At 38.0% G+C, this 25,284-nt stretch overlaps 1 protein-coding gene across 1 annotated transcript; it reads right to left on the reverse strand.

The window, feature by feature from the left end:
• Positions 1–4,874: 4,874 nt before the first annotated feature.
• KIAA1841 (KIAA1841 ortholog) lies at positions 4,875–24,412 on the reverse strand. The gene is made up of 20 exons (XM_010018503.1): positions 24,250–24,412; positions 22,402–22,588; positions 19,025–19,118; positions 17,708–17,946; positions 16,853–16,911; positions 15,895–16,055; positions 15,051–15,137; positions 14,840–14,950; positions 12,839–12,962; positions 12,539–12,691; positions 12,175–12,320; positions 11,725–11,824; positions 10,766–10,798; positions 8,916–9,015; positions 7,919–8,010; positions 7,788–7,816; positions 7,617–7,690; positions 6,543–6,631; positions 6,079–6,170; positions 4,875–4,911 (listed from the first exon to the last, which is right to left on the reverse strand). The coding sequence occupies exons 1-20, from the start codon at positions 24,397–24,399 to the stop codon at positions 4,875–4,877; spliced, it is 2,157 nt and encodes a 718-aa protein (XP_010016805.1). The 5' UTR covers positions 24,400–24,412.
• Between the last annotated feature and the right edge of the window lie 872 nt (positions 24,413–25,284).

A 25,284-nucleotide genomic window follows, 5' to 3' on the forward strand; every position in this document is an offset into this window, starting at 1 on the left:
AGTTACTATTTGATGCAATGAAAACAAACACCTCTGAAGCGTGCCTAGTATTTAGCAGGTTGTATACACTGAATATAGGTTTAACAGGCAGTTAAAGTATTTTACTTCAATGAAGTTTCCTCACAAAAACCCCAAAGACATTAAAAGCTTGCAGAGAACTTCCAAAGTCTACAAATGATACAGTTTATTATGCAGTTTGTTTCAATCATTTAAAGGTAAATACACCTTTAATTCAAAGGAGCAACTGATTACACAGTAAGGCAGCTGCTGCCAGACCAAGGTCTCTTCATGTTTGTGCTAGCATGTTTTGTCACTATGGATACTAAAGTAATTACTACAGCTTGAATGAAAATGCAAACTATGATGAAATTGCATATAATAACTGAAAATTAAATTTTCATTGGCTTTCCCAGCCTTACATTATTGAAATGGAAATGTGGGAGCAATTCAAGCAGAAGCAATTAAAAATATATTAAAAGAAGCTCAATCATGGGCACCAGCTTTTTGGAACAAAGGCCTCATCCAGCCAAGATTATGCATCTGGTGGCATTACTACTAGAGGCAATTCAGGCAGTTATTTTTCCTCCCCTGCCTGATTGTTCCTTGTGTCCACACAAGGCCTTTGTAGGTTTATGTAGCAAAATACAGAAGACAGATCTGTGCACAAAATACCTCCTGGGAAGAAGAAAAGGAAAGAGAAGTTTCCTGATCTGCATCCCAAACAGCATCACATTCCTTTGTGCTATCACAGCTAGGCCAGAGGCTATATAAGCTGGTATTGGTACCAAAAAATTCTTCTAGCAACTAATCCTCTTGACAACTGCTAATATTTGTGTGCTGGCATCATAAGCCGATAATGAAGATCTACTTTTGGATACTCCAAATCACAAGCAAAGCAGCTTCAACATTTTCTGGGACTTCTTTTAGCAAGAAGCATCCCAGAGAGCTGGAAGTGGTAAGAAGTAGCATGACACCTTAGAGGATAAAACTCCTCACTGTCTATGTGAAGGCAGCCTAGAAGCTGAAGGAAGTAGGCCACAAACCTCAAACCAAATGAAAGTTAAAGATCACCTACACGCAGGTGTAGAATGAAAACTGCTGCTTGGATGCAACTTAACACTGTTACCCACTCTTTATAAGCTTCCATCTTTATATTTGTCCTTCTGGCTTGGTTATTGTTCTCACGAATCAGCGCTCCAAGCCCAAAGAGAAGCATCATGACAGTCTGAACCATTGCCACCTGTGTCCCATCATGGAATCAGGCCCAGAATACAGTTCAGATGAAGTTCATTTGTTTTCTACACTTAGCACACAGGGAAAGAACATTTAAGGTAAGATGATCTGTGAAACCTAACAAGCTATAGAACAGACAGGAACACAACCCAGCAAGGGTGGGGTGGTGGAAACAGTCACTGAACACCATTAACCAAAACACATCAGCCCAGCCTCTAGCTGTATCACCAAGGACAGCATTTCTTGCTGAACACATGGCACAACAGTGGAAAGCAGCAGGACGCACGTTTCTCCCACACCAGAGTGACAAGTGACAGGCATCTACTAAGGGCTCTGTGGGAGCACAGAGTCAGTCCTCCCAAACTGAGGATGCTTCCCACTTGTAACAACACACATCAAATCAGTATTCAAAGCCCTTGTGACTCCCAAAGTAGAGGAGCTCATGCAGCCCTGTGCAACTGTCCATTGCTGTAGCCTCCAGACAGGCTGATGGTTCCATCAACCTCCACCACCACGATGCTCAAAGACAGCATGAGACATTAACCTCAGGGACACAGCCAGTCTGGGCTGTCACTTGGCCTCAAGCCTGGAAAAGCCTTTGGCTGATTTTATTTATAGCTATAGCCCCAAGGGGATTCAACAGTAAATCTATTCCTGTAGTAAGATAAATTTAACATGAGTGCAGTCTTCTTTACCTCCTAATTAATAAGAAATAGAGAAAAAACCCCTCAGACCATAGTGGAACAGTTCATACAGATTAGATTTCACCAAGAACAGCTGCAGGAGGAATGTCTTCACTGTATGTTTATGTATACTGCTCTCTTGGAGACCAATAATAAGTTAAGGTTTTACATTTGCTTGGAGTGGAAAGTGCCTAAATGAAAGCAGGGAACTTCACTTATGGCTCAAGCAAGCATCTGATGCACAGGAGCACTTTCCCACCACAATACAGCGTGTCCATACACTCAACAAGAAGATGAAGCAATGCTTTTCAAAGAATTGATTCCCTTCTGCAAGGGTGTCCTCTCAGTTACATCCAATATGGCCATGCTATTCACAGATTTATGTTTACAGACTGGGGCAACTGTATGTCCATATTTCTCCTAACACACTGTCTCTCTCTCTTGAAGCCATTAGTGCATTTAAAATTCCAGCCCTTTCTCCAAGATTTCTGGATGTCAAAGAAACATTCACAGCTCCACCATGCAGCAAGTCAAACACACATGTGACAGCAGGGTGTACACTGTAGCCTTCCCAGCATATCAACTGCACATATACAGGACATCCATATAGCAATTTCTAGAAACAGAATCACGGAAACTAATCCTATTGATAGATTTCACACTCTGTTTAAATGGTAAGATTGGCACTGTGGCAGTGGAAGGCAAAGTTAAACATGTTTTTAACATAGCTTAGTTTGACATTTTGCATACTTAAGTCATTTGTAGGGCAGCTCCCTCATGAACTTTTAATCCAGCTTCAAAACTTAATGCAGATAAAAATTCCTTTGAGATCTTGCAGATTTGAGGTAGCTCTGCATTCAGTGATATCCTGTTCCTGACAGGCAAAAAGCCTGCACTGTGATGCTGCAATTTAATCACAAATACAGATGATTGAGACCATCAAACAACATTTACGCAGTTACAAGTGTCTAGAAAACACTCACACACTTGTTAAATTAACAACATTTATTTCCATTAAACCAGGACAGATGTTCAAACTTAATACAAGATAAAAATTCAAGGTGGTTGGCAAGGGGAAAAAAGAATGAACATCATGTATGTTACTTTTATATGCTCAAAAATATTTCTGAGTAAAACAATACTGGCACATTGAACTGGCACTTTCCCACAGAATAGAACCAGCAGAATTTTCCCTTCTCTTCTAGTCAGTAGTTCTAGGAAAACTAAACACACACACATGCAGGCTGCAACTGTCATAGCAAAGTTTACTATGGGAATTCGGAACAATCCTCTATGAGCAGTCACAGAATGTAGCGAAACACTTATTCTACTGCATTTTCATACCTGGTTGATTTTATAACACTTCTTTCAACAAACAACAGTTTTCCAGTGGTTACTGTAAGTGCTTAGAACTGCATTACAACTTGCAAACAGGCCTGAGGCATTAATAAAGCCTTATTTCTTTGATACAGATTAAAGCACTCCTGCAAAGTTACCACTCCTGTCCGAAATCAAAGCCACTGAAATCCAGTTTGACCTGTTGATTTCGTTAGGCTCCAAATTTGCTACAGCATTGGACAAAACACACAATAAACAACATTCATTTTTAACTGTTTCAATAAAAACCTCCCACCTTGAAAGCTGTATTTTCAAGTATTGCTATCCTACGTCTTCTAATGCCTACTGAAAATCCTCAAGAAACAAAAGAGCCTGAACAGAGAGAAGAGTGCATTTAAACAATGATCTCCCCCTCCTTACCCTGTCCCACCCTCCCACCCAGGATCTTGCTGACTTGATTCCAAACTCACAATTTATTCTACAGCTGTGGCCTGGAATAAGCTTTCCCTGAGCACTCTTTCTACCTGTTTCAAAAAGTCAGAATATGTTTAACTTGAATTCAGCCATTATTATTGCCATTATTGCCATTTTCTTTGCTAATATGTGACATACTTTCTAGGAGAGTTATTTACTTTTGGCAGCCCTGGATTTTACACATATACAAACTTGTATTCTATTGCTCCAAATACAGGACTTGAAAGTGCATCTGACTTCTAAACAGTATTATTCAGGCAGGTTTCAGAAAGTAACTAGACCCAAAAGATCTACATGCATAAGTCTTCATAATGATACACCTCCATTGAAAGATGCAGAATTAATAGTGTATCTGCTTGGAAATTTAGAGACATAGCATCATCAGAAGAGAGAGAACTGTTTCTCATCCTAAGGTCTGGATATTAAAAGGGAACAAACCACTCTATGGTGCAAGAGGAGTCAGATATGGGGTGGGAATGAGTATTAATTTCACATACAAGTAAGCAAGCATTTCACGTGCAAGATGCAGCACTGCATCATCATGGCATTTCTAGAATCTTTGGAGGTCTAGTCTCTACCTGCTACCCACCTTCACACCAATGGAAGTTGCATGAGATACAGAAGGAAGCCTCAGAACTGCATTAAGATTTTGTTTAAACTACTCTAAGGTATTGTCAACAGACTTTAAATGCAAATCCCCAGAGGGCTGACCTAAAATGTGCCACCAGATACTACAGGATATAAATACATTAGGTAACTTGTTTATGCTGCTGACTGCATTCACAATTCAGTAGTCTTGCTTTTTCCCCTTTTCAGTATTTCTAGCATACTAAAAGGCATATTTATGTCTTCCCCCATAAATAAAGTTAGTCTGATAATTTAACTTTGTAGGTTTATAAAGTTTTTTTTATGCAACTTAATGCAATAGCCTAAAAAAGCAATTAAATATAAGAAATAGTATATTTACAATTAAAATAAGTACAGACCTTATTGGATTTGCATTCATTTATCACACAAAATAATTTACAAGGCTTAAAGTAATAAATAAGTCACTGGAAAGCTTTCAGGGATGTGCATTCCCCATACAGAGTGCAGTAGTTTCAGGAAGCAGTAATGAATTCTGGCTAAAGGTTGTTTCATGAGTCCTTATGTTGGGCGGCCTTGTCCAAAACGGGATTTTGACCTGGATTAAGAACACATAAGAAACACATGGACATTATTACTGCTAGAATTTTAAGTTACCACCCAGTCAGCTCTCTCTAGTACAGTATTTGAATTTACTTTCACATTAAAATAGTCTCACTTTTAAAATCTATTACTGAGAAAGTTGCTTTTCTGCCACAATACCTGTATCCACAGACTACATATTCATACACAGGTATACAGCTGGAAGAACTGTGATGTCAAATATCTTCTTTTGAAGTCACTAATTCCACAGAAAGAAAGCCACGTACATTTGTGTAACAGAAATAAGACCTGTGAGAAATTTCTTTGACATATTTGAAGCTTCCAGACCATCCCTTAAAAGTTGGTCAGCAGCTCCACTGTAAGCTTCAGCTCAAGAGGCTCACCTGCTGGCCAAATTGTGGCCACTTCTAGGCTCCACAACTGCACACGGTGTGCCAGCTTCTCAGTTCATTTTTGTTTTACCCATTTAAGGCATAGAAAACCAATAGACAGTCATGTAGCTTTTTGGTGTTTGGAGGTTTTTTGGGTTTGTTTTTTGAAGGAGGCTAAAGAATAGACTGAAGAATCTTGGCTAACACTTTTCCAGTTATCCATAATTCCGGTTATCCTCTTCATCAGGGACTGTAGTGATACGACAAGGGTTGATGGGTTCAAACTGAAACAGGGGAGATTTAGGTTGGATATAAGGCAGAATTTCTTCCCTGTGAGGGTGCTGAGGCGCTGGCACAGGGTGCCCAGAGAAGCTGTGGCTGCCCCATCCCTGGCAGTGTTCAAGGCCAGGTTGGACAGACCCTTGGGTGACATGGTCTAGTGTGAGGCTTCCCTGCCCATGCAGGGGGGTTGGAACTATTTGATCTCAATGTCCTTTCCAACCCAAATCATTCTATGAGTCTACAAGAATTTCACAAAAAATTTTATCAGAGCAGCAGCCAACTTTCCCACACAGAAGCTATAAAACATTCCTTCCAGCATGGGTGCAACAGTTTCGTTCTCTCAGCTCTAGTTTAATTTGACAACGGAAGCTTTCACACCATGTACGTTTAATCTGCTGGAAGGGATGATGATTCAAAAAAAGTGTGAAACAAAACAGGTTTTTCTTTAAACACCCACCCCCCAACCTGATATCCATGGTCTGCTTTTTCCTTTTCATTTAAAACCTTACCTGGCATTCTTCTCAGCATTGTTTTGTCGCGCACTGACCTGTGCAGAGGCCTTTATCTGAGCTTCAAGTCTGGAATAAATGCCTCCTGCATACTGGAATCCAGAAAAAAAAACCAAAAACCAAAGCAATCAAGTTTTGATATTATTCCAATTAATCAGTGACTCCTCATTAGAAAAAAAATCACTAATATTCAGCAGAATCTGTGGCATATTTATTTCAATGTCTCAACCCAGTACTAAAACCTTTTAAACCCATCCTATTTTCCACACTCAGTTCTTAAAGGGAGTGAACTTTAACTATTAAACTATTCTCCCCCCAAAAAACTTAGAACAAAATGAAGATTGATAAAATTGAGTTCTTAAGCTTAAGTGTTGAATAGACGGTATTTTCACTGGTTACATAATTTGTTAACCAAGGTTCAGTTCAATTCTGTAAACACTACATTGTGACAGGACAAATCTTACTTCTTTGCTGTCTTTTGACTTGACTCGATCAAGGTCTCCCAGTCTCATTTTTATTAAGTGCCCTGTGATTTCAGACATTCTTCTCTGATCTGTCAGGAATAAGAATATTTAGAACAGAGGTTTTCCTTGCTACTGAATACAAAGAAAGAAGAATTAGAGGCACACTTTACTGATACTGTATTTGTAAAATTAGCTTGCTTTCCAGTTCATATAAAGATCTTGAATAAGCAAGATCCTAGATCCTGACACAAGGCAACTTCAACAGAGTTCTTAGCAGACACCAGAATGAGCCTGAGGCATTGCACTGAGATCAAGATCTATGGGAATGGTTCTCAAATCAGTAAAAATGAACAAGAGACTCCTGAGACATTAAAGAATGTGGAACAAACTAATAGAATTCTGAATATTTTTAGTCAGAACGGCTGGGAAAGAGAGAAGTGAATGTTTATTTCTGTTTATCTGCACAGACAACAGATGGCACAGGGATGCAGAAAATTATTCGCATACTTGTACAGTCATCAGATGACCCAACTGCAATCTCTGCGGGTTATGTGCTGACTTTCCAAATAAAGAACATAAACCACACTAACATACACTTCTAATGCATATTTTCTTCTTCTCCTGCAAACTTTGAACTCTCTTTCCAACGTTCTCCAAGAGATTAGGCTCAAAGCTGCCCATTTATTTTTCAATGTGTGCAAGTCTACAATGTCTCGTTTCATATGGTGGATTTTCTTCCCATTTTCCTACCACTAACACTTTTTTCTCACGTAGAATAAATGAGGTTGCTAATAAATGCCAATCAAATCCTAAAAGAACATTTTCAAAAGGAGGTCCTAGCCGTATGTATGTACAGTTTGGAAGAGTCTTTGATTAATGTGTGGTTTGGATACAGCTACTTAGTATTAACCTAGTCAAAATCTGTTCTATTCCGCTGCTACATCTGAGATTAAATTCGACCTAAAAGTTTCTAAGTAGCTATAATTTAAGAAAATTAGCCATTTCTCATATGAAAGAATCATTTTCTTTGCATAATATTAACTTTATGAAATCTGAACTCATGCAAGAACAGACCATCTTCTCTTTGAGCATCTTGGTTGAATCTTAGTGACCTTGAGGCATCCCATTTGTTCTGCTGCATACTCACACTGGTTAGAAAAGAAAGATGCACACCATGTTATCAGTCACACTCTACAAAAAGGGATATGCTTGAATATGTTCTTAAGGATTTTGAGAATTACTTACATGAATGGAGATGCATCGCGAGAACTTGACTATTGAGGGAAGAAAAACATATTAAGTATGTTTTAAGGTCAAGTCCAAAACTTGAGAGAATTCCTTGTTATTCAAGACAACCTTCACAGCTGTGATTTTACCTTGTCAGATGGCTTCTCCTTTTTCTGAATACTAGGTGAAGAAACCACTTTCTTTGGGTGCTTGTAGGACTTCTTTAATTTCTCCTTTCTCCCTGCTAATTGAAGCAACATCTACTCATACCAGCACAGACACTTGGAATTTCTCAACTACACAGCTACAAAAAGAATTCTTTCCCCCCTCTATTCCTTTACAAACAGAGTAAATGAACAGGCTATTTTCCTTTTGTTGCTGTTGCAGGCAAGCTAATACACCTGGATTACTCAAATGCTTTCCTATGAGAAGTGTACAGGAACTGAAGTACATATTTAAAATGCAGAGTGGTTACACATAACAGCATGATTTCTCTATTGTAAGGTTAAAAGCGCACATAGAAGCTACATCTTTGGCTGTATTAATTCAATCAAGAAGCTGAGTGATATGAGACCAAACAAGTTTAATTCAAACTACAAAAATTTTCATTCTTCTTTTAAACAAACTGGTACACTCCAAACCCTTTGAGTCAAGGCGAAAAGAATAAAGAACTGCCTCTGTTCAAGTGACTCATTAGTAGAGTGGAAAGGAGAAACTGGGGGGAAGAAAAGAACAAAAATCTTTTTAGACCATATAGAGCTTATCTTCCAAGCAGACAGAGTTCTAGCCACATCCACCACTCATTCCACTATGTAACCAGAAGAACATTCTGCAAAAAGCATCATTGTGTAGCTATGTGAAACTTCATGAGAGTCACTTGACAGTGTTTCCCGCAAAACACACCATAGATCAACTTTGGGAACATCTCAGACATGAACAGTTGCACCCTTCCTTGTTTGCCAGTGATTTTGATGGCACTGAGTAGGGAGGCAATTTGTATCTGAACACAGGACAACTAGAAATAAAAATGAAGTAACATTTATGTTTAAAATGGCTGATGTTTAAAGTCTGCTTACAGAAGAACTATGCTGTCTTGATTCCCTATCTCTAAACTTCCGGGAGGATGACTGGAGAGACTTGTTGTACCTGGTTTCCTGCATACTTCTTCTTCATCCCCCACTTCATCCTCAGTGACCTCTGAGCCAGTGGTGTACTCCTCTTCTTCTGATAACAATGACTGCTGTTTCTAATTGACAGGAGGAAAAGGCCACAAATTACAAGTGAGGCTTGATTCCTATTAAATGACACATTATTTCTGTCTTGAAGGAGCTGACTTCCAGTGTTGCTGCATACCTTAGTGACATAACTGTGTGCACATCTGAGAACGTGATTCTCAAATGTTGAAAAGGCACTATCAAACCTTTGATCAGAATCACAGAATGGTTTGGGCTGCAAAAGACCTTAAGATCATCTAGTTCCAACCCCTGCCATGGGCAGGGACGCCTCACACTAGACCATGTTGCCCAAGGCTCTGTCCAACCTGGCCTTGAACACTGCCAGGGATGGAGCAGTTACCAGCTCTTTGGGCAACCTGTTCCAGTGCCTCACTTTTATTTATGTTTCTTTCAAGTGGTCAAGCATTGAAAGAGGTGGCCCAGGGAGGCTGCAGAATCTCCATCTTCAGAGATATTCAAGATTTGAGTAGATATAACCCTGAGCAAAGTAGTATAGCCTTGAAGTTGAATCTAACTTCAAAGCTCTGCTTTGAATTTGAAGAAATACTTAAGATGACCACCAGAGATCCCTTCCAACCTGTATTATTGTATGAGTCAGTGTTTAATATCCAATAGATTGCTGGCTATACTATTCCCCTAATTAATAAGAAAATTTCTGTTTTGGTAGCAAATGTCTGAGCTAGCCACACAAACGCAGAACACAGGAAACTACAAGCTTACAGATGGTTCTATTGAGGCTTGCTCCATCTTGCAAACTGCCTGAAATTACTGAGATACTCAGTAATTAAATACCACAAAGCATGTATATCACAGTGCATTACAAATACACACAGATTATGTACACCACAGCTACCTGCATTAATAATCTATTGCAAGTTGGGCTGGAATATCTGGTTGGCTTTTTTGTGAACTCACCCTTATACCTAAAATTTGTATTTTTTCCCCTCTATCTCTTGTACATCATCACAAACTATGGGCTCCAATATTGCAACAGGTCACAGTGAATGCTTCCTATCAGCATAGAATAATAAAATTATTAAGGAATGTGATGTTCACAGTGTTGGAATATACACATATATCTTTTAAAGTAAGTGATAATGAGTGCCTAGTAATCCATGAGAAATGAAGCTTAATATGGACTGCAAGTTCAAAAAGTTTAGGAATCATGTTTTCCAAGGAGAACAGACTTACTTGGACACCAGGAACATCAGACTGCAACACAAATCCTCAAGAGTGACAGAGGGAAACTGCTGCTCTCTATCATTTATATATAGAAATAGTAATTCAGGTGACATCCAATGCTAGTGTTAAGAGTGATTCCCCATTCTCTGCTTTTAGCTCTATTTGCCCTCAACTCTGATAAAAGATTTTTTGCAGTGAAGCAGCAGCATAAAGAGGACATGAAGCATCTCAGACAAGTCATCAGAGACACTCAAAATCTCTGATTTCGATGACTGACATTTGACAGCTTAACAGAATACCAAGATCTGATGCATGCAATGCTGATCTGTTGTTTCTTGTTGTGTATAAAAGCATTTTAAAGGAGCTTTTAATTTTTATTCAGGCCAAAGTAGCACTTCACACATACTTTCTCCTTTCTTGTAAAAAGTATTGGCTATACTACAACCTCCAAATTAAAGCAAAAGTAAGAAAATTCATTTCCCAACAAATTCATTAGAAAATAAGACAAAAATCCAAGCTAGTTCTCTAAATATTTGCACTTCTGCACTGGTAAACTTAAGAACAAAGTATTTTACTAACCAGTTGCAAAGTCCAGTTCTTCAGAGAAAGAAACTGTAGTCATAGAAAGAGACAGAAGGACACAGTAAGTTAAAGAACTAATAATAATTTGAATAAAAAAAAAGTGGGTGGAATTCTAAAAATAGGAGTGGTGTGTTACAGTACAGCAAACTACACTGGTAACTCTCAAAAGGCCTAATCCCATCTTTAACCAGGAATTTTGGTGGAATGACTAACCTCAAACAGGTTGTGACCGATTAAATGCAGTGAATTCAGTCATGTTTTAATGTGCCAAACCTTAGCACTAGAAGTATTTACAGCTGGTTTTAATCCAAAAGCAGCCCAGGGCAGGGAGGGACAATTATGTACCAGACTGTTACGGAGTTTAAATTTAACAGCCTCCCACATTTGTTGCAGGAGATCTTCAGATACTCTGAAATTCTCATGGAATCAGCAGCACTGTGCTACCATCAGGACTGTTGAGTTACTATTAATCCCCGATAGGTGCAGAACTTCAAGAACTTATCTTTGCATGAAAGCTCTCTTTAAACCAGAGGTAGTATTATTATAAACAGCCTCCTTCAACTTGCCTTAGAGAGTATCTCTGTTGATCCGACATACACGTAGTAAAACACATGCATCACAGTTCTGGAAAGTAAAGTCTTTAACGTCTTGCGGGGCAGAGAAAAACCAAATCCAAACCCAAACCACACCCCTGCACCCCCCAAAAAAAGCAAAACACAATCCACGTTACTGTTCTTTTATTTATGGACTTGCAGAAGTCCTGTGGACATCCCCAGCTACATCAGCAGACAAAACAAAGGCAGCAATTATTTAAATACTGCTGTGTAATGTAGTTTAAAGTATGATTGGATCTTTTTTATCAAAAGCTGTCTAATGAATTCTTCAAAGTACCTTTGTAAGAACCCTCATTATCAGGAAAAAAGGGGAAGGAAAAAAACCCCACCATTAGCACTCACAGCATTGATTTCTCCAGTTTTGGGACCCCACGGCGTGTTTGGTTCTGCAAGCACATCACATTCAATGCCTTTGTCATCACAGAGCCCAATCCCAGAATCACTTAAAGAGAAAGATGTGAAATGAAAATAAATCTTTCACTTTAGAATCAGTCTCTCTTTACTCATCATGCATCAAGACAGAAGACAGACCTCCAAGTCAGCCACATAATATTTCATAACAACCCATTAAAATATAAAGAGTGAATGCTTATGAAGGATGATCAACAGCCTGCTTGAAATGTAAAAGGAAAAAAGAGTTGTTCTTTTCCTGATCTCCAACAAAACAATCAAAACTAAGTTACCTTTAAAAAGCCCTATGTCTTATTTTAAAATGGGAGAGAAATCAAATGTAATGTGCACGTATTAAGTGTTGAAGGTTGTTATTTCAGTAACACACCACAGTGTTCTTACCTATTCTCATCCTTAGTGAAAGGAACAACAATAACATCTCTATGATGAAGCAGATCATTCAATATTTTAGTAGTCTGAGATGGCAAAGCATCCCCATCTCCATTTTCTGAAGGTAAATCAACCATGTGATCCCTCACTTTGCAGCCCTGCAATACACATACACAAAAGATCCAATATTTGAGTTAATGGGAAAAACTGATTTCCTAAGTACAAGTAGAAGTTCAACTTTTTAACTTATGTCCCAAGGTCCCAGCTGCCTTGGGACACTACAACAATGTATTTATTTTAGAAAGGATCTATTTTCCTAACACACTGTCACAACCCCCCTGCTATGTCTTATGCTCTTCTCAAAGTATTGAAGTACCTTTGGGAGAGTTGTAGGATCAAATCGAAGTACTTTTTGGTTACAACAGGGATATACTCCTGTCCCAGCCGAGCCCAGAGCACTTGCTACACCCGGATAAAGAACTGACTGCGAATGGTACTGGCAATGGGAGAATTCAGTACACAGGAAAGACTACATTAGAATAGAAAGAGAAATAATGAGAGGTGAGATTACCTATGGAAGTCAAAATTTTGCACTATAAAGAACATACATCAAGATTTACTGCCTCACCCCACAACAAGCCACCTACAAACAGCTGAAAGTGGAAAACGTACTAACTTGATTACATCTTGAGCAAGTCAACCAATTGACAGTCCCCCAAAGACGCCAGTAAACGTCCCGCCAAGACTTCAGTTCCTCATGAAGGCCAATTAAATACTCATGCACTTCCCAGGTTTTGTCTCTGAAAAAGCAAAAGGTTAGGTTGCACATGGAGTTGTAGCTGTTGTGATCCTGCACCAGAAAGGTGAGGTGGAGAAGGAGCAGAACAACACATGCTCCACTGGTAAAAAGCAACAGAAGAGTTTAGAACAGGAAGGGGACAATGTGGGAAAATCATTATTAAATTCAGACCATGACAGGAGAGCCTATGTTCTTTCACAACATCCTAAACTTACTAATAACAAAGAATTATAGTTTGATTCATCTCAAGCTCCATATACTGCAAATTTATAAGCTAAAATAAATATTAAGATTTCTGGAAACCAGGAGAACCCTAAATCAGAGGAAAACCCAATACATAGAGTAGAAGAAATCAAAATATGCATGTGCCACCAAGTTCAGTAATACTGCAGGTTTTTGTCTTTAAAATAATAAATACGTTGTGCAACAGAGGCAAAGTACTGCAAATTTATTTATTTTAAAAGCCAACATGACCTGTTTCTATGTATCTGCAACCCAACAGCAATTACTCAGTGAAGAAGTTTGAAAATATAAGACCATGTCTTTTTGATAATTATATGTATCTGAGAATTCTAGTCTTAAAAATACAAACTTTGTTCCTTCCTAGTGATTAAATGACACATGGTTCTTTAGAATTCAGAAGAGAACATGCACTTGCACTGGTGCATATTATCTTCAGAAAGAGCAGAAACTCTTCCCACAGTTTTAAGCCCTGGCCTGAACTGGTTTTTGTTGTATATATGTCTAACCTAGACAAAGCAGCAGTACTTCCAACTGAAATTTAGTTCTAGGCACCACTAGAGGACCAATGAGCATAAATCTATTTTTAAAATCATTAAAGATAGGCATGTATTAGCTCATAAACCTGAATTCAAGTGGCCAGCATCACTTCACCTAAAGAACAGTAAACGGATTCTGTGTAGAAAAGCAGTCACAACTACCACAAGGCAAATAATCAGAACCTAAATAATCCTCTGACTAACTTTAAACCCTGTATATTTATATACTAGGAATTGCACAGCAGCTACATACAGTCAGCTTAACTGAAGTAATACAATTAATGACTTTGATGTGGCTAATCACCAATGATCCTAATAGGTCAGCACAGGGTCGCAAGATGTGGTTCTGTTTAGACTAATAAGGCAGAACTTTGTCCACACCTTGGAATTACTGGTAGGAGATAACACTAAATAAATGTTACCTGGGGAGCGTATACTGAACTGTGTTTTGGTTCTTCTGAATTAAATGGATCTGATGAGAAAGGTCTCTTGTTACTAATTTATCCCCATCCTTCCTTAAAGGCAGCATGTAGGGAAGGAGGGAACTGCAGCTGATCACACACTGATCTTTGTTAAGAAGAGAATCCAGCTGCTCATAAACATGGATCAAACAATTGAATTAAACATTTGTGCCAAGTGAATTGGGCATACATACAGAATAGTCCTTGGAAGCTCCCTGACAAATACTTTAGAACAGAAAGACAATTGGCAAAGTTTATTTATAGTAGTCTTCAAGCAGGCCAAGTATTCGATTTGACAGTATAAAGTCAGTCTAGAAAATACTCTCCAGCCTTTCCTTTCTGGCAGAGATGGATCTATCATTCAATAATAAGCCTTGTAGAAGTGCAGCCTTTAATTTGACATCAGTTACACATATCTTAAACTCCTCTGATGAAGGAATTAGCTTAGTATTTTCTATTTAAGGCACTACAATCCAAAATAGCCCTCACAGTTATCATAGCTGTAGTTTCTCCACTTCCATTCTGTCTATGACTTTCTTTTGTAATGTATCTGATAATTCCTAAACACACAGTATTTTCTCAACTCACACAAAATAATATAGTTGAAGAAACATGTTTAATATATATATATTCACTACCTTATATGAACATAGACAATATTCCCATGTTGATCTATGTTGATTTTTCCTGGTACACAAGGAATTCTCCTTTCAGTTTCTTTAGTTAGCAGCTTTTTACATAAACAACACCTAGATTATAAAAAACAACAGTAAGTGTTGGAGTAAGAGCAGGATTTCCAAACACAGGGACCGTCCTTGCAACCAAACTAGCAACATAAAAAGACCTCACCTGTACAATGTTGCTGCATTGCCTCGAGAATCTGGATTCACATACTCAGGATCAAACAGCCTCTCAATCTTCTTGCAGAAAAGTTTACTATTAATGACAGCAACACAGCTTACCCATTAGAACACACTGAAAATTGTCTTATGTATAGTGAAACTAACAACTTTACTCTGATGATAAGAAAAGTCACCATATTGCTCTCAGAATCTAGCTTTTATACCATTTTTCTTTAAAGTTATCTCTGTGGATAACTGGTTCCTGACCTGGTCATCTCTTATTTTTACACAGATGTGAAGAAAAAGATCTCCTAAGTTTTTTCCTTTCATTATGTTGCTTGCCAATATAAACTGCCAGCTTCTACCTTGACTAAAAGACTTTTTATTAATGAATGCTTCTGTGAAATTACACTTAACTTTAATGCTAATGTCTTCATCCCTACTGATTAAAATCCTTTCTTACCTTCACCTTGCTTGTCTATCAGTCTGCTTTCGAATAACTGGCCCTTACCGTGATGCTAAGCTGGAGCCCTTATGTATGAAATCGTATTCCATCACACCTTTACAGCCTTCCAGCCATCCTAAATTCTAAGTCTAAACATTAGACTTCACAGGATGCTGAAGCTAAATCATTCTCTACAAATTAGGAGCATGTCATCCCATAAAGGGTTCCTAGCCCTAATCCTGGCTTCCATGCAAGAATTCATGAATTATTTGTCCATGCCACACTCCCAATGTGGCCTTTCCTTTTGCTTATTTCCTATAAAAAGCCCTTTCCTTTTGCTCAGAATTTTAATATGAAATCCTGAAGTCACTTCACAATATTATGTATATTACAGGGAAAATGTTACCTCTTAAATTTGTCTCTTTTGTCCTTCAGCTCTTCCACTTCATTGTGCGTGAAGAGATCAGCAATGTGTGTAACAAGATTAGCATTGATACAATTCATGTTACATGGCGTGGCTACAATAGCATTCATATTTTTGTGACAATAATGAATACATTTTTCTACCTGGGAAAAATAGAAACATTAAAAATAATGTTAAGAAATTCTAGACAAAGCTCTCCCAGAAGATTTACTAACTGCTTCAAAGACTTTTAGTTTATAGAGTGTGGTGTTTTGGCAAACTATTTTGGTTCAACTTAAACATAGGAAACAAGTCTCAGATTTGTCTAAAGGAGACTCTGAACTAACAGGACTCTGAGTTAGCTTATATTCTCCTCTGACAGTTTTTTACAGCGCAAAACAACTCCACAAATCCTCAACAAGTGGTACCTTCCAACATCTTGCAGAAAGAGAACCATAGCACACATCATACATAGTATTTATTGCATGGATCTCAGCTATGTTTACTGTGTTAATTGTGGTTCATCCCAATGACAGAACTTTTGACAAGCAAGTCAGTAGATCTCACTTATACAGAGCTGGAGAACTAGATCCTAAACGGCAGAAGTGTCACCAATGTAAAAAGGATATAAACCAAAGGTATTTCATGATTTAATAATCTTTTTTGATAAAACCTATCAGAAGTCAGATACTGATGTTAATCTAAATCAGTCATCGAAAGGCAAATCCAAGACCCACTCTCACATTTAGAAATAACTTAAAGTGCAAGTCTTCTTCCATTGAGGTTCTGCAAATATTAGACTACTGCACTGAATAAGAAAGGTGGTAGAAAAGTCTCAAAATGTTCTCATTGCATCAACTGTTTGTGTAACAGCCAAAGCAAAACAAGCTCTTTAGATACCACTTAGCATTGTACTTAACTGTGTTCTTATGGCAGAAAACCTTTCTTTCTTAATACTTACTAATGAATCCATCTTCAAAAACTCAGAAGAAATAAGAATTGAGATGACATTTGATGGTTCTAAAAGTCAACAAAAAATGTTTTTTCATTAGTTTTTTTAATAATTTCACATCACATCCCTTCCTCTGCATAATTAGTATCTAAGTATTATTTTACCGATCAACCTGTCATTCCATCTTCCAACATGTAGAGGATTTTCCATCTTAAGAAACATAGTTTTGTTTATCAATTAGGTGGCCAGAGTACAACTGTAACAAACCAGGATTCATAAAACCTGGAGAAAGGTGGCCTCATAGGGATACAATGACGGAACTTCCTTATGTAGCCATCATACCCAGCTGAGATTTTGTTTAACACAACTTTTGCATTGCAAGTTATAACCCTATTCTCTTGGTTTAATTGTATTTAAAAAAAATGGTAGCAAAGGCTTATAAAAACATTTAAAATTTGCCTCAAATTTATTAAAGGAAAAGTTCTACCATTCTATCAGACTGTATTGAAATTTTGGACAACATTGCAATTGTACCCATGGGGAGCAACAGGGAAACAAAACTAAACCCATCATCAGTATTTGAGAACTACCACTCTGTTCTTGTTTGGAAGAGGTCTGAAGAATCTTTATTAAAACCCCCAAATCCCAAAATATATGAGAACTTTTTCACTGCTTCAACTATCAGGATGTTTCCTCAGAACTGTCAGTGATGACAAGTTGAAGACATCTGCTATAATGACCAGAGGATCTCTTGCAACACTTTCCTAACAAAGGACAAGCTTCAGTGCAAGTCAGAAACAAAGAGGCTGAGGCTGAACTGCATCAAAACCATTATTCTTCCATGATCTACACACTTTCTTTTACCTAAAGAGGGCATTTCATTAGCTTCAGAATCTTTACTGTTCCTTTTAACATATCTTATCAACCAGTCGAAGATGTGAACATCACAGTGCACTGAAATGTCCACCTCTTCCCAGCGCTGGGCATCCACTGACAGATATTCAGCAAAATATTTCATTTCTGAAATCAAAAGGTCACGAGGACACACAAAATCTTCTTTGAGGTTTTTTGCTTCATCGCACACATGGATCACCATATTTGGCCTCAAAAAGAAAACAAACCACAAAACAAATTAGGACCATACGCCAGTTAGAACACCAAAAATTATGAACAAAGATCTCATCTCCAAATCTGGATCACACACTGCAACACTGATGTTACTAAGAGGGTTTTATTAACAGAAGGAAAACAAATGGCAGTTATTAACTATTAATACCAACTATTGATAGGAGCTTTGTCTGATGGCATTGTCAGGTGAAAAACGCAGATGCGTATCATCCAACACATGATCAGTGTGATTTAATTGTTAAGGGACCAGAGAAGGCAAATTTCTAGCTCCAAGACCCAGTTTTGTCACCAGTTTGTTATGGGATACTACCTGAATTACATGAAGAATTTATTTGTTCCACCTTTTTAATTTTCCTGTGAAAAGAGGCAGATATATATGCCTGAGTTACTGAGGTACCAAGGACAATAACAACATACAATAGCAATTCTCATCTATGGCAATTGAAATTGGTTTATTGTATATTAAAATGCCTATGTCTTACAAAAAGGTCAAAGCTAGAATCAGTAAATGCTGTCTTTAGAGAAAGAAGGTTACCATTAGGTTTCAAACACACACGTTACTCTATGTGTACTTGTATAGTATGGAAAACAGGAATACGATAGTATGAAAAACAATTACGTGCATCATGGTTATTTGAATTCACAGTAAAATTTCTCATGTACACTTTTCATTTTCAGCTTTCTTTTCCTGCTTTTACATAGGACAAATCCATGCTCATAGAGCATTATTTTTAATTAAAATGTGATTGAGCATCAATCTGGTTTCATTTCTTTTTTAAATCAGGTTATGTTTCCAATTCTCACAACAGCAGTGATCAATCACTCACAGGAACACTGTGGACAGATTTATAAATGAGCTCTCCCCATTGCACATAAGTAATTCCCAAACCAACTGCTAGTATTTCTGTAGCAATGCAAGGTTCCAAAATGTCTTACAGTGTTTATATTAGGATGTCCCCAGCTGTTTTCTTTCCGGTAGTAGAAAAGTATGAGCAATTTAGACATCTTTCTGTCAGTTCTATAACCCCTAGATAACAAACGTGTATATCTTACCCCTGGCTTTCATCAGTGCTTTCTCCACCTTTATGCACAGGACCTTTCTCAGATTCTGATGAACAATTCCTTGTGGAGGTTGTGCTGGGCCTTCCTTAAATGTAATGGAAAAGGCTGCATTAGAATGAAAATGCCTGACCTTTTGTTCTTCATCATCTTGGAAACACAACTGAAGTTCTCCACCAGCTTTCATGGTGGAGAAATGGTACACAACCAGCAACAAATCTGCTACCATAAGGGCTACTAGCTAACCCAAATTGCTGCTCTGAATGCCATGCGCTGGAAACTCAGACCAGCAGCACTGCCAGGTTGCCCAGGCACTTGGCTGCAAACCCAGATTGGTCCTGTCTTGATACAGAGCAGTAAGATTCACAGAGTCTTCAGAATTTCCTTCCAGGAATTCAATCCATTCCTTTAGTTCTCCTTCTCTGCTTTGTGGGATATGGGTCTGAAGACTGTCACATCAAAACTGCTCTTTACAGGAAGCTTTGCTGCCAGGATATGACAACTTGAGACTAACTCTGTTTCTTATCCATAGTGTTAGCCTTGGAAATACGTTCTCTCCTAAAAGTTTCTCAAACATGTGGTTTAAAGCAGATTATATAGAAGGATGCTCAAAGCAAGCAGACCATGGAATTTTTATAGTCCTAGAGCTACATCATGTAGCTTATCCCAGGAATAAAGGTCATCTGTGCTCTAGTTCAAATAGGTTGTCTTCACAAATGCACTACAAGCAGTGGAACCTGACACAAAACCCAGTGAAGTCCAGGAGATCAAGTCACCAAATCCAGCGAGTTCTGGGTCAACGGTTAAGACAACCCCAGCAGACATTTAAATAACTTTTCCAACAGTAATGGATCACTGCAGTCTGAAACATCAGTAATCTTGCTTATAAAACAGAAAGATCATTATCTGTTTTAAATAATGGAAGGGCACATATTGTCTTCCATGATGAAAACCTGCAAGGTCATGATTTTCCATGATTACTCCCTACTCTCAGATTTATAGGGAAAAAGTTCCAGAAGCGTCTTCTCCCTCTATCGTTATTTAAGAGGTTGTACTCTTCTGAAGATGACTAAGATAGACCTCTTCATCTTATAGCTAAATAACTATAGCAGACTGACACCAGAAACGATCTGGAAGCTGTGTCCAGTACACAGAACACAATAGTTATGCCTCTCAGGAAAGCAAAGCTATCACACCAAAAGCAAAAGAAACAAAACTTTCTCCAAAGACATAGCCTAAGGCATTGCAGAGTTAAGCTTTAGTAAGGCCATAATAGCAGGAACACAGTTAATAAAGGGGGAAGATTTACTAGAGAGACACTAGAAACACCTTGGAAGAGGGTGGGTCAGGCACAGCCTTCAGGGCACCTTTTCACTGCAGGCAGATGACCCCTGTTAGCATTAAGACAGCCACAGTGGGAGATTTGAGCCAGATTTTGAATGCAAGCTAAGGTGAGTATTTAAAAGGAAGAGCCTGTGGAAAAAAGTAGGAGATTGTTCTGTCTGCAAATATTAAGAAGCTTACCTTGAACACACTGAAGTTATTTATTAAAGAAAAGGAAATAATGCTGACAAGAGTATGCAGCACAGGCAAATTAACAGGGATGTCTGAACTTCACCACGCATTTCTTCCTATCATTTTTTGTTCCTTCCCCCCAAAGATTATAGATTGTTTGACCTCTGGAATTAGTAATAAATACTTTGGGTAAAAGGCTATCCCATACACTTGTTTACTGCCATAATGTGCATTCAGAGGGATTTAACAGCAGTTTGCCTTTTAGCAAGTAATAAATGAGCTTTTGTAACTCAGCCAAAACCAGAATCCAGCTCAAAATTCATTTGGTCTGATTGCTTTTTCTTGCTGTTACTCATGTCTAGAAACAAATCCAAATGGGCCCAAATTTCTTGATCCTAACAACAAGCAGATGTGAATAAATCCACTAGGAAGTAATTAAACATAAGAACATTTACAAATAGGCTTTTCTCAAATCCCCAATTATGAAAGACACCTCACAAATTTTAAGGTGAGTTCACTCAAGCCTGTGAGAAAAAGTTTAATTACCCTAACTTCATATCAACAAATTACATATAAACCAGGAAAATCATTTATCCAAAGTTACAAAGAAAACAGAGAAAAATGTTAGGCCAGGATCTTGTAATGGGAAACATTAGGGTACTTAAATGCATTCATACTTACATGTATTACCCTGTTATAGAGAAAACATGCACTAATTGTCTAGAGAGTTCTATGCGCAGAGTTAGCTTGTTAACTGCCTACTGGGAAGCTACTAATCTTTTAAGTAGCCACCCGTGGGTGCAAGAGGCATTTATTACACATTATGCATATAACAAGGACATAATTGAAAGCTGATTGGAAGCATCTGCAGTCTAGATACTCCATACAGAGTTTTCAAACATCCTCTCTTGGTTAGAGTTATTGAAAACATTTTCATTGTTCTCCAGCAAAGGGCAAACAGCTAGGTTTCTTCTGCAAAGAGAACAGTCACTACAAAGCTATAGCACTGCGAAGGGCATTGTAACAGAGAACGTTTTGTTTAAACACTTCACTGTCATCTTAATTTTTAACACAGAAATTGCTTACTCAGTAATAAAGTAAATTTCTCATGCAACACATTCACCAAGTCCTATAAGGCACTGCAAACATCTCACTCTACAATGAAAAAATCAGAAAATGACTATGACGCAGTGAATTACAACTGCTTACAGGAAAAGTACTTAAGGAAATGTTAACATTTAATTGTGTTGCAATTGAAATACAACTATTAGGGCTGGTCCTCTTCTGCCAAGTTATTACTGGAACAAATAATTATCTAAGGTACATTATATGTCATTGCAAGAGTGTCTTGTGGCAAAAAGTAGCTACTCTACGTTCTAACTCCTACGTAGTCATCTTGCCACCAAGCAGCATGGCAAACACAGTGCTGTTAGCTGGGAGAGGAGGGTCTGACCTCAAGGGATCACCTTTTCAGCTTTTGGCAGCTTTTCTACACAGCTTTCTGGTTATTTTAGTAACACAGCTCAACATGATTGCAAATGGCTGGAAGTTTAACAGTACAACACTGGGGATACAAAACAGCAGAGTAATTCCTCTCCCCACCAAAATTCTAAACAGAGGATTCAGCATAAGGACTTACGCCTTTTGGAAGGACAAGCTACTGAAGTACCCAAACAAACATTGATTCTTAAGCTAAACTAACTGAAAGCGGCCTCATGTATGTATTATATTTATACTTGATTTTTTCAAAGACGAACAACTGCTATTCCTGGGTGAACTTAACACTCAGGACAGACGAGCATGCACATACTGATTATAATCAAAGCCAATATAGTTCAGAATGACTAAAAACATACCAGTTATAGTAATGGAATCCTGCCCAATAGCAGGCTCCTGAAACTCTGTCTGTGTATCGAGCAAGGAGGACTTGATGTATGTAGCTAAAGTTTCCACAGGACTCCCACCAGCAGCCATCAGGGGATTAAACTGGTTGTCAACAGGTGAACTTCCACTGCTTTTTAGTTCGTCAAACCTTTTTGCACACTGTCACAAGATTAAATGATAGGACATTGAAGCAGTAGCTTTCAGTACATTTTTAATAACTATAATTTGATACAAATACTGTATTTCATCTCTTCTGTGTGTGAACACTTACCGATACTAAACTTTCAATGCTTCCTACTTAGTAGTATCAGGAAAGTACATAAACATAAAGTAAGTAATATTTACCATAATAAAATACTCTAACAGAAAGAGAAAAAATAAGATAGAACCTGTTTCAATCTGTACTTCCTCAAACCCTTTGATTTTAAGCCTGATCTGCAAAGAGGAAACTCACGGGGAGAGTTTAAATTCTCATTTTGTAACTAGTTCTTTTACCATAAACATTGTTAAATATTATTAAAATTAGCTAAAGTAATTGGTTCTTAATTATTATTCTTTTACTTTCTGACTTCCATTCTGATTTGGACAAAAGGGACTGGTGATTTCCACTGCATTTCTATTAACTTTCCATCCCTTGTTTTGATGAACTTGAAAGTCTTTCCATTTTGTGAATTTGAATTCATACAATGACAACTATGGCTTTGGTTCTGCAGAATCCTACACACAGGTAATTTATACATACAAGTAAACCTACTTAATTCTATAGGTAACCCTCCATTACCCAGCTCATCAGGCTCTCTGGGAGAGGTGCAGTGACATCCTCCTGATACTGATGTAGTGTCTCAGATTTGTAACCATGCTGGTCTACCATATATAGCAGATACAAAAGCACAGGTATATGTTTACTTAATTGCCTTAAACAGGGACTCCACGTATGAGAGACACTTTGTTCTTTTAAAACAGAGTAATCAGACATGTACTAAGCAATCACATTATCTTAATTAATATGAGGAGAGGTCACCAATACTTTTAGAGGCATTTATTCGCTTAATGTGCAGAGTATCACCAGCAATTTGAAAGGCAAATAGTAGAGATCCCTCCTTCAGAAGCTTTGCTAAGCACTTGAAAGCCCTGTAACATTCCACAATGTTACATTTCTACTCTCAATCATGCACTTCTATGTTCTAAATACAAGGTTACACTGATGCCCAATAGCAATGTTATAAATGTGAGCTGACACATTTGATTATGTTTGCAAGAAAGTAAAGACCATTGGCTTGTTTGCTTCCAGCTTTGCTGAATCGCAAAGACATTTTCCTCTCTTACCTTACATCCCCTCAGAAATGAAAAAATCAAAATCATGATTAATTATGGAGTAACCATTCCACCACGAAATTCAGCAATCCAGAAAGATTAAGTATGTAGAGGTACTAACCCTACTTAACCTAGAGTTAATTCCAACCAATGAAAGAAAACTCCACAACTTGTAGGACCAAGCAAGAGGCAACTGCACTGTCACCCACATAATGGAGATCTGTAACTCATGCTTCCTTAGAATTGTAATGACAAGCATAGAAAGTTATCGGGTTTGCTAGTAAGTACACTACAACCTACATGAGGTTAGTGGGTACTACCATCCTTCCCATGAAAATCCTATGTCATCTGAAGTATGTTAGCACAACTACTTTTTAGTTCCACTCTTTAATTTTTATTTTTCAGTAATTTTTGTTCTTACTCTGGATGAGTCCTAATGAAATAAAATGCAGAATGTTTCTCAACTTCAATGTTCAGGTTTTGAATTCTTTCATTAGTAACTTCACCTCTTTGGATGTATATCCTGGAACTAGCCTTGCCACACTGTCCCAGTTGATAGGCTGTGGAACACCAACGAGGGAACACAGGATCATGTCCAACACCATTTGATTGTTGTCATATGGAAAGTTATTGTTTTCTGAAAATCCACGACTCATCTTTGTCTACTTAAGCCTAGAAGAAAAAAGTGTTATTAGCAAGTCTGTCTGCATGGTTTGCTAAAGCTTCACCTACATTAACTGCAGCACTCCATAAATAACTATGGAAAATGTCTACCACAGCATGACAGTCAAGTAGTAATGCTTCATTCAACAATGTTTATGTACTCATATCTGCATCCTCAGAGCCCTGAGGATGTGCAAAACATACCAAAACCAAGTCAACAGCAGCAGGCATTACCCACCATTCCTTGGAGCTGTCTGCTTTCAGGAGGGATTCACACACCTCCAGTACAAAAAAAGGCCTCCCACAGTCTCCGAATAACCAGCCTAAACTACAGGAGGACATTTTTTAAGGTCCCTTCAACCCAAACCATTCTAGGATTCTAGGATTTTAATTTACATTTACTTACATTCAAATATACTTGTTTGTTCCTCAAAAATTTCTACTGTTCAACTCTGGTCTCCTTTTGCTCTGCCTATTTGTTTTGCACTTCTGACTCCCATTATAAAGAGCCAACCCAGCTAAGGGCTATCAATACTACTTTGGAGCCAGGAAACACAACACCTGGGTGTCTTTCAGCTCTCCTCCTGATGATATGACTTTTGAGCTGTTCTAAGGCACTCAGAACTCCTGATTAGCTGGGATTATCAGGGCAAAACCCTTTGTTCCTTCAGCTTCAAGTTCAACACCAGAGCAAAGCGTATATAAACAGAAGGGAAGACCTTAAAGAAAAATGACCTGCAGTTCTCTTAATTTGAGAAAAGTGTTTTTCAAAATTAATATCATGTATAGCACCATGGCACACAGTAAAGGCTCACAGACAAAGAGCTTAGTAAGGCCTCACATTTGGAAAACACCTTGGACCTTTTCCAAACTGCCTT

The sequence above is a fragment of the Nestor notabilis genome, unplaced genomic scaffold, assembly GCF_000696875.1.
Source record: "Nestor notabilis isolate BGI_N333 unplaced genomic scaffold, ASM69687v1 scaffold3127, whole genome shotgun sequence".
Lineage (NCBI taxonomy): Eukaryota > Metazoa > Chordata > Aves > Psittaciformes > Psittacidae > Nestor > Nestor notabilis.